The sequence below is a fragment of the Octodon degus genome, unplaced genomic scaffold (assembly GCF_000260255.1).
Source record: "Octodon degus isolate 3935 unplaced genomic scaffold, OctDeg1.0 scaffold00031, whole genome shotgun sequence".
NCBI lineage: Eukaryota > Metazoa > Chordata > Mammalia > Rodentia > Octodontidae > Octodon > Octodon degus.
The window spans coordinates 17893790-17904531 of record NW_004524607.1 but is presented as its reverse complement, the minus strand read 5'-3'; the positions used below and the strand labels follow the sequence as shown (position 1 = coordinate 17904531).

General features: G+C 42.6%; 1 protein-coding gene across 1 annotated transcript in view; it reads right to left on the bottom strand.

Annotated features, from left to right (window-relative positions):
• Positions 1-10742, bottom strand: part of Trrap (transformation/transcription domain associated protein) — a 161216-nt gene that overhangs the window by 41362 nt on the left and 109112 nt on the right. The window contains exons 39-44 of the mRNA XM_023713378.1: positions 8192-8458; positions 5912-6118; positions 4443-4601; positions 4208-4342; positions 2923-3033; positions 1512-1761 (exon numbers count right to left, since the gene is read on the bottom strand). Of these exons, the coding sequence (XP_023569146.1) occupies positions 1512-1761; positions 2923-3033; positions 4208-4342; positions 4443-4601; positions 5912-6118; positions 8192-8458 (1129 nt within the window). The remainder of the gene's footprint in view (positions 1-1511; positions 1762-2922; positions 3034-4207; positions 4343-4442; positions 4602-5911; positions 6119-8191; positions 8459-10742) is intronic.

Genomic DNA, 10742 nt, shown 5'->3' with positions numbered 1-10742 from the left:
ATAAAGAGAATGTCTTTTGCTTTTGAAGATTATTAACATACAGCACTAGAGCAATGGGAAAACAGAAATAGAAATGAGATATTTTAGGGCAAACTTTGAAGGTAATGCTACAACTATAATCCATGGGCTAACTTATAGTAAACACCATAGCCACAAGCACTATTAGAGAATATTCTTAGGGTGAATGGAAAATAAATTCAATCAATAAAAACTGGACTGAGAAAAGCAAATTTACTTCTCCTTTTTAACTGAAAATGCAAAGATACCGCCAAAGAGAAATAGCTTTCAAACTGCCTATCACTGAATCAATCTGTTAACAGTATTAAAGATAAATTAAGGCCGGAAAAGATTACAAAATGATGAGCATGGTTTATAGCACAGTAGCAGACTTCTTCAGGACACTGGGTGTCTGTCGCCTGGAGTATGCACTGCACATCCGCATATGGACCACAGCATTAAGGGCAGTAAGCCACTGTGAACACAGCATCATCTGTTATTATGAACACACCAGCCAACAAAGTGGCAGAAACTGCCAGCTACAACTAAGCACTAAACACTGAATGCATGGGACAGAAAATAATTTATCAGAGACAAAGAGGAAGAAACAAACTATCTAGAAGCTATGCACTCAGCTATGATCACAGCACATGCTAAGGTCGGGTGTTCTTTATGGTCCTGATTCACATATAGAACCGCATTTTATGACCTTTCAAAACATCTAAGCAACCACGTCAGGCTCTGCAGTCCAAAACTGGTGCTCATGGTGGCACATGCCTGCAACCCCAGCACTCAGGAGTCTGACAGGATTGCTGCAAATTCAAGGACAATCTGGGCTACACAGTGTCTTCAAGGGCAGCCCGTAATATACAGCAAAACCCTATCACAAACAAAGTGCTCACAAGTATATTTTGTAACTCCAAAAGTAAAAATCTTTCAAATTATATCACAGTATGATAGACAAGACAGAACCTATAGCAACAATGAAATGGTAGCAAAACAGCTTTTGCTACCCTAGAAAATTATAGGATCATGGTTTTCAGAAAAAACAAGATGACTAGGCATTTGCCCCAAATGCTAACAAAGACCTGACTAATCCTCCTGAATCCAATATAGTCCTCACTAATTATAAATTCATCATTAAAATCTGCTTTTAAAATTCAAGCTTTATTCTCAAAGTTGAGACATAAATCAACTAAAAATGTTCTGCCCAATGAAGGAACAAGGGAACAGAAAGGGGAAAAGGAAAAAAAAATGAGAAAGGATGGAAAAAAGAGAAAACAAAGCTTTTGTAAATAACAGGGCTTAAAGGGAGGGTAGGGGAATGGAAAAAAAAGAATCAAATTATATCATACATACGTACAAATCCCTATGATAAATGTGACCATTATATGTACTTACAATGTGCCCAAAAAGTTAATTTAAAAAAAAAAAAAAAAAAGCAAAAACCTACATTCAGTGCATCAATCTGGCCCATCCTTACAAGCAGCCAGAAGAAAGTAGAAGAGGTCATCACTCACAGGCAGAGACTGTCAATGTCCTGCCCAGAAGGAATCCACAAATGTCCCAGGTGAAAACTTGAGTGACCCCATCCCAGCCTAACAGACATATACCTACCACAGTCATCAGCAGTTTGTCGAACCACTGCAGCTTGAGCTCTGACTTGGACCACATATCTGGTCTTAATGCAGTCTTCAGGAGATTGACACAGCGGCGAGACAGCATGTCCCCAGGGGACCCCGCAGTGTTGGTGTTGTCATTAACCTACAAATGCATTCAAATTACAGTCGACACCCGTATCTACAGTCTTTCCAGGGATACTAGTGACATTTTGCTGACCATGCTTGTGCCCTCCATGCAGTGTCTTCACGGCCACCTTCTCTAGCCTGACCTCCTCCTACTGGCTCACATACCACCAAGGCTCCTGGGCAGCTCACACAATAGACTGATCTGCAGCCAGCTGTGTGCTCCTCCCAGCACAAAGCACCACACATGTGGGAACATAACAAGGAGCTATTTATTTCTCTCCATACTTAGAAATTTTCAGTTCTTAGAAATTCTCAACAGTACTGCAAGATACACTATTTTATTTAATAGTTACAAGAACATGAGAGTCCCTCCAAAAGAAAATTATAAAAATTTCATATGAACAATTTCAGAAATGGATTTCCACCATGAACAGTAAGTCCACTAAAGTTTATCAAACTGGGGTTTAATAGCACTTAAATTGCTACCTTTTTATAAATTTTGTGTAGGTTAGACCATCTACCTCATCATCATTATGACCTATATGTACTGTTCCCCATTTAATAAGACAAAATTTTGGGGGAGTGAGGAAGAGAATAAAGAGAGAAAAAAGTAGTGAAAATGATCAAGTGCTTGCCTCAGCAACACATACACTAAAATTGGAAAAATGATCAAAATACAATTCAAATATGCCATTTTCACAAAACAAACCATTACTACATAGCACAAACATATACCAAATAAACAAATAAATAGAAACTGGGAAGTTAAATACTTGCCCAAGCTAACTGAAACTACCATACACACAAAATTTTACCGACACTAAGATGTTGTTAATTAAAAGACATTAGCAATGAAACAAAATGTATTTTATTTTTTTGAGATAGCACTTCATTATATAGCCCAGGCTGACCTCAACCCCACAGCAATCCTCCTGCCTCAGTCCCCCAACATACTGGACTTACAGGCATGTGATACCATGCCCACCTTTGCTTTGATTTCTAAACCATACCAATTTTAAGACACACACAAATTTCAGAAATATTAACCTGCCGTAAAATCACTGGAACCCGGCAGGAAAGTGACAGAACTGCCTTCAGGTTTGTTTCTTTTTGACTCTTCTGTCAGAGACAACACTCTGCAGTGTCACTAAGTAATCACTGTTCTAGAGTCCAGTACCTGACAAGCCACTCGGATGAGAAAGTTCACCACAGTGTCTGTATGCTGCTTGTCAATGGGCTTGGCGAGAAGAGAGTCAGCTCCAGGCAGCGATTGGCTCCTCCCGAACACCTAAAAAGGCCATCCTTTTAAAGCAGGAAGAGCTTTCTCACTAAGAACTGCCAACCCAAGCTGCTGACAAGTTCAGCCAGCTGAAAGATGTGTGAAACCTCCCCAGGGGAAACTCCCCAGTTCTATGGTCATGGGGGACAGGGACAAATGTGGCCTCCACCTTTGCAGGTGAGTGGACAACATACAAAATAGCAACAAGAAAGTAATGACTCCTGTGACAGAATAAAAGACAAGAGTACTAGGAAATGAAAGGTAGGATGACTCAGAAAAAGCCAGCCAGGTAGGAGGGGAAAGGCTAGTGGACAAATCTGAAGAAAACAGAATAGGGAACTTGTACAGAGTGGAAGCAGGGCCTGGGGGCCTTGGTTGCAGGCAACGAATCTGTTAAAAATTTAGTTCTCAAAGATTCCCAAGAAATTCTACAGACCCTCTACCCAGTTTCCCCTGGCTGTAGTTTGAAAAGAAAGCTTTTGGTCTTGACTGCTTTGTAAAAATGATACTGAAATGAGATGAAAACTGAATGGCTCAAGAACTGGCAGTAAGCTTTAGGACTCTCCTTTTCAGGACAGGTAACAGAGGCTTAGGCAATGGCGGAGTGGGGAAAAGGCGGAAGGCTTTAAGTATGGGGAGAAGGCAGTAAATAGTACAGATGTGTCTAGGTTCCCACCCAGAACCTGGGCAGAACACAGCCACTTCAGATGGAAGGACAGTGAGTGCAGAAATGCAAAGCTTAAAGTGGGTGGCCAACCCAATCCAAGAGTAGAGCTGGCAGCCCTCAGGGCTTCTACCTGAAAAAGGGGTGAAGATCAACATGTCTAGGACCTCCTTCATGGCTGCGTTCCAACCAAAAACATTGCCTCTTTAAAAGAAATAAAACTGATACTACAGAAGCATATTCTTACAGGGGAGAGTTCCCACACTTTGCTTACTGGGAATGGAATACAGGGCTGTGTGTACAGTAGGTGAGTATTCTACCACTGAGCTACACTGCCAGTTCTCAGTTTCTCTTGGTACCTTTTCCTGATTAACCAGTTCAAAAAAACTTATTAAAAAAAATGTGTTTGACAATGCGGGAAATGCTTTGTGTAAGTAAATTCCCTGGGGCGAGAGTGCAGCATAGTACATGTCAAAATTCCATGACACATGGTGCTGTAGGGAAAGCATGTGCTCTTACTGCACTGATGGCTCCGGTGGCTGTCCTGAAGCGCTTCACCTCCTGGGCAGAATCCACAGACAGGCCTCGCTTGATAGAGGATGAGACAGAAGTGATTCCTTCTCCACTGGAATTTGGATCCATATCGGAATCCGGCTTAAACACACACACACACACACCTCAACTTATTGACTGATCTCCAAGTAGTAGTACTGGGAACACAAGCAGACCTGACACTGAGGGGTGATATGCCTACCTGCTGGTCCTTGATCCTCTGTAATTCCCACTTGATGACGACTTCAGACAGATCTACAGCCAACCGCCTCTGCTCGATGGTGACACTAGGTGTGAAGCCCAGCCTCTGCATGGCACTGACCATATGCTGAACCAGGTGGTGCCGCACGGGATAATACACCTGTGAGCACAGTGCCAGTGTCATCCTGGAAAAATATACATCTGTGCGCATGCTCATTGGACCCAACCTGTTCCTTAAGGATTCAGAGTTAAAACTCTGACAAGGAAAATTCCATTATGTGTGTGCTTATTACAACTCTACTGGCCCTTGCTCAGTATCAAAATGAGTCTATTTCAACATATTAGTACCATCTTTATTTATTTTTAATCTTGTATTTATTTGGTACAGGGTCTCTCTACAAGGCTTGGACTCATAGTGGTCCTCCTGTCTCAAGTCTCCTGAGTGCTGGGATTATAGGCACAGGTATGTATCACCATGCCTGGTTTTGGTGGTCAGCATGGTGCAACTGGGGTTCAAGGATGGGCACTGCATATGGTACTGGAGACTGAACCCGGGTCCTTGTGCTTGCCAGGCAGGCACTTAAAGACTGCTGAGCTATCTCCCAGCCCAGTAACATCTTTATATACAGTGTGCTGAAAATCTGATTTCCTGTAGGTAGATAAGTCTAGTCATACATCTAACTTCAGGCTTGACAACAAAAAAATTTAAAACATAAGATGCAAATTTGAGAAGGGGTATTAAAAACAAAAACATTAAAAAACCAAAAACCGGGCTGATGAGATAGCTCAGTGGCCTAAAGTACCTGCACAGGCAGGTACTGCACAGTGCCACACCCTGCTGACCCCGGTCCCACGCCCGGGACGGGCTGAAACAACTGATTGGGCGTCGTGGTGCTCCCCTATAATCCCAGCACTTGGACAGCTAAAAACAAGAGAATCACTATGAGTCTAATGTGTGCAGTGAGACCCTATAGATCTTGTACTAAAATACATTAAAAAACACACAAAACCACTTTCAATGAATCCTTGTGATTCATTGAAAAAAAACCCAGAGAAATAAAACCCAGTATAGGGGATTTAGCTAAAAGGAAGGAAGTACCTATGACACAGGAACTCTTCAAGCCAAGTGACCAAACTCTATAGTCACTGATGACCTCCTACCTTAAATGAACATCTTATCTTGAACATCTTACCTATATTCAGGATTAACTACTTCAATAAAACTTACTGTCTAAAAAAGGAACCAAGCAGAAAGAAGTATCCACCAATAATAGAAGTATCTACTATTCCTACAGTAGAGCAATTTCTATGTTCAGGAAGTTAAGATATTTATACATGCATTAATCAACGAGCTGATAGCAGCTTTCCTAAGAGACAAAAAATCCACTTTATTACCGTAGGAAAGGGCAGCAGTTCAAAGTGGAGTCCTGAAAACACACTAAGTAGCAATTTAGTATACTTTCTACACACCTTAAAATGCTGCACAATCAAATGCAAAATATGCACCAATTGCGGGACAGTGTGCCCTTCTTCCACGATGATCTTTCTGGTCCAATGCGTGAGCATCTGGTGGCCATCCTCCATGCGGGCGGGCACTGCTGGAGTCAAGATGGCCATTGCTTGCCTGACAATTGCTCGGGCTTCCATTGCATGAGCCTTGAGAAGACTGTGGAAAACCTAAACAGGAAAGAAATCCATGTGCATTGTGATTGTGAAGGCTTTAAAGAACAACAGGATACAAATAGTGAATTACAACTAAGGCATGATGGTTCTGTACAGTAGTTTTTAAAAATTTCCTTAGAGCTAAGTTTTTTTAAAAATTTTATTTATTTATTTATGGGGGGCAGCTCAGCCCACCAGGGGGCGGGGCTGGCTGGCATGTGGTGCTGGGGGATTGAACCGTGGTCCCTGTGCTTTTCTAAGCTTGTTCTAAGTAGGTGCTTTAGACCACTGAGCCATCTCACCAGCCCTCTCTAAGTTTTAATATTTCATGTGAGAGGTGAAAATATGATTTAAGGCCACAGGAACACAAGGAAGAGCTTAACACTGAGGATGGGAGGAAAGGAAGGATTTTGGAGCCAGTAGGACTTCCAATGCCTGGGCATGAGGGAGGAACGGAGAGTATCAGAGATGGCCCTCAGGTTTCTTGCTAAGATAACTGGGGGAAAGCAGTACCTGTCATACAGCATGGAGTCACAACCCAAGTGCCTGTGGGAGGGGATTCCTGGGTGTTGGTTTTGGCCTCATAAAAGTTCACGAGAAAGTAGTCAGAGAAAACCAGCAAAAGCAGCATCAGAATAACAGCAAGCTGATCAATACTGAATAAGCAAGTACATTACTTTCTTTTCTTTTTGGCATTGGTACAGGGATTGAACCCAGTGCTTTCACACTGAGCCATCCCCTCACACCTTACTGAGACAGAATCTTACTAAGCTCTCCAGTTCTCCTGGCTGGGTTCAAAGTTACAATCCTCCTGTTTCAGCTTCCCAGGTTGTAACACCTGGCTATATTTAATTGTTGCCCAGACACTGAGCCATGCAAGGGCACAAAACTTTTAAGTGGTGGAAACAAAACTCAACCAACCATTACCCAATTTCAGAATCTCAGCCAAAGTTCAAGAAGATGGTCAGAAATCAGCACAACAGAGAGGTCACTGACAAGGGGCTCAGCTAGCCCTGGTGGTACACACCTGTAATCCCAGAATTGGGAGGCTGAGGCAGGAGGATTGCTACAAGTCTGAGGTCAACCTGGACTACAAAGTGAATTCAAGGCCCACATAAACTACATAGTGTCTCAAAAAGAAAACAACAAAAACCCTAAGGGGGTCATAAGTTGTAACTCAAAAGTATATATTTTGGCTACAGGGAGTACATAGGCTGGAATCCTTGACAATATTTTCAGGTGGTATAATGGTATGCACCTGCAGTCCAAGCTACTGGACTAGGGAAGTTAAACAAGAGAATCCTGTAAGGCCTGGACTTTGGGGTCAGTCTGGGCAACTACCACAAAGGTTCTTTTTTGTTGAGATAAGGTCTCACTATGTAATCTAATCTGGGCTGAAACTCACTACATAGCCCAGGCTGACCTTGAATTTACAGCAATCCTCCTGCCTCAGTGTCCCAAGTGCTGAGATTATAGCAGTGCACTGCCACAATCAGCTGAGATCCACTTTTGGGGGGAAAAAAATTCAGTGTAATATCAGAGTTGGAGGCCAAAACTTAATGGGTAGATGAGCTTGAGGGAGACACTATCTTAAAAGCAAGGCTCCCAAGGAACCAGTGAGCAGTACAATAACTGAGGAAGGAAATAAAAAGAATTGTGAGTGCACTCATAGTTGCTATTCCCCTCAATTTTTCTTCTACTATACTAAAATATACTTCTGCCTTAACCATCATTGTGCATATAGTCCAACTATAAGTACACTGATTCACTATGTAACACCACCATCCACAATGTTCTCATTTTCTCAATCTGAAACTATAATCATTAAACATTAAGTCCCTATTACCCTCTCCCCAGCTCCTCTATTCTTTGTCTCTTTATCATTTGAGGTCTGGACTCTAAGCACTTTGTAAGTGAAACCATACAGTATTTGTTCATACTGTCTTTAAGATAGCAGATAAGCTTGTTTTTCTTTTAAAGTAACAGATTAAGAAAAAAGAAGAAACAGTTATTTAAGAAAAAAAGGTATACACATATGACAAAATGTCTGAATGTAAAGGCAGGGTGGCATAGAGCCCTGCTAAGTACCTGGAGGACAATTTTCTTATGTATTGCAAATTTGGCAATAATGTGCGCCAAAAGTAAGTGCCCACTGTATTTGCATGCTGGGTCCACACAGGCCTTGGAGAGCAGACAGGGCCACGCAAAGGTCATCAGGCGGCGTAGCTTGCTATTGCGGTTCTTGTTGTTGTCATGGATGTGGTGGGGGGCATGTTCCACCAGTAGCGTGGCATACTGCAGAAGGTAGATCCGCAGGGAGTCCAGCATGTCTGCCTGCTTCTCAGGATCTAGGACCTGTCCGGAGATGCAGTAGGAGGATATTCATTTCCAGTTTTAAATTATGTTACCTACTAAGCAACAAATGGCAACTTTAAACACTCACATCCATACACAAAACTGTATGTGCCAAATCAATTATCCTTTTGTATATAAACTCACTGCAATGCTGAAGTCAGAATGCACTTGGCAAAGGAACTTGAGACAGAAAAGACTTTGTCTTTGATAAAGGTATTCAAGGCTAAATTTCTTGTTTCCGAGTAGCTGAGATTCTTTTCCTGGTCAACCTTTGGTTATTTCTTGTAGAAAATATGATCCCCCTCCCAAATATACATTCTTTCAAGAATATTTTATAGACTCCATTAAATCAAGTATAATACTGAACTATTCAACTCAACTACATATCCTAACCATTTTCTGTCCACCAGATCTGTCCTGTTATGGAATACAGAGACTAGAGTCTTTCATTGTGACTGTGTGGTTCTAACAGCTCTTTTCTTCCCTGGATCTGCTGCTTCCTGCCAACATTCCCTTCTTCTGCCAACAGTCTGTCCCACCAGTTTCTCCTTGTGAAGACACTCAAGACCCCAACTTTTTTTTTTTTTTTTTAAATGTATTCACTATAGGGGCTACAGGATCTCACTACACAGACTAGATTCAGTGATCCTCCGGTTTTCTCTCCCAAGTGCTGGGGTTATATGCACGTATTACCATGTCTAGTCTTAGTCGTCATCTCAGCATACCACAGGGTCAGGGCTAGCACAGCACACCAGGTCTCGAATCCCAAAACCATAACTCTTTACTGTTCCTAAATCAGGCAACTTGACCCAGAAAACAAAGATCAGAGGAGGTAATGAAGAGAAAAGGGCTCTGCCCAAGCTACCATCTGCCCATTTGATAACAAATATCATGTAGATCAAAAATAAATACTTCAACTCAGCTCAGGAGCAGGAAGTAACATCAAAACTGCAAGTAACCATTAATATATACATAGCACTATCCTCTTGAAACCTTTAATCCACTGTGCAGATGGAAAAATGCTATACACACATTTCAACAAATACATTACACGAATCAATTCAATAGCAGGGTAAATGAGGAGGCAGTTCTGTGCCCTTGACCGATCATGCACTGGCCCTGGACCAATTCCACATCTGTGGAATCCATAACCCTAGCTACCGCTATCCACTGACTTTAGATTGGCTCTGCAATTTTCCCCCTCCATATAGGGCAGCATAGATGCCAACTAACAGACCAACCTGATCATGGGTGAGGCCAATACCCAGAGAGAGAAGGGAAGCCTGGCAGATCCATGGATAATTATTGACTTGGACAGAACCTCTAACCCCAGAGTCTACAGCTACTGTAAACTACAAAAAGTCACTTTACTTCAAAAGTTTTTATAATATCAGGCTAGAATTGAAGAAAAAACCCAATGAAGCATCTGCAGTGCCTGCCATAATCAGACACTATTAGGGAAAGGGCTTATTGTTTAAGCCTGAGCCACAGAGCAACTCTACTTCAGGGCCTCCAGTATTACTTTCCTATGGTGACTGGATGAGAGAGCCACAGTGAGGGTACAGGCCAGACATAATGACCCTGAGAAGTTTAAGCTCAGGCCAAGAAGAAAAGAGTCCCACCATCTGGCATGGGAAACCAGGGCTGGTAAATATGACCTTTTAGAAGCAGACAGATCTGAAAGTGCTGACATTAACTGGAGCTGTCTGTCTGAACCCCTGCCCTAATGCCTACATCCAGCAGAGACCAAAGTTAGCAAAGACACACCTTAGCTGAGATAGTTGCCACTGTCTGGAATGTACAGTCAGAGGAGCCTCTGCAGGAAGGAGGACACCTCACAAACTTACTGGCTATAAAGCTAGGCAGAGAAAATCATGGCTTCTTAATTCCAAGATTGCAGATTCTGAAAATAAACCACTCATTCAAAACTACAGGTGATTTTTTAAAAAATGGATTGATTGATTGATTGATTGTGTGTGGCCTGCTCAGCCCACCAGGGGGCGGGGCTGGCTGGCACGTGGTGCTGGGGGATCGAACCGCGGTCCCTGTGCTTTGCCAAGCGTGTTCCAAGTAGGTGCTTTAGACCACTGAGCCATCTCTCCAGCCCAGGTGATTTTGTTTTTAGAATTCTTTTTCCGGGGCTGGTGAGATGGCTCAGTGGTCTAAAGCACCTACTTAGAACAAGCTTAGCAAAGCACAGGACCACGGTTCAATCCCCCCAGCACCACGTGCCAGCCAGCCCCGCCCCCTGGTGGGCTGAGCAGGCCACACACACACACACAGA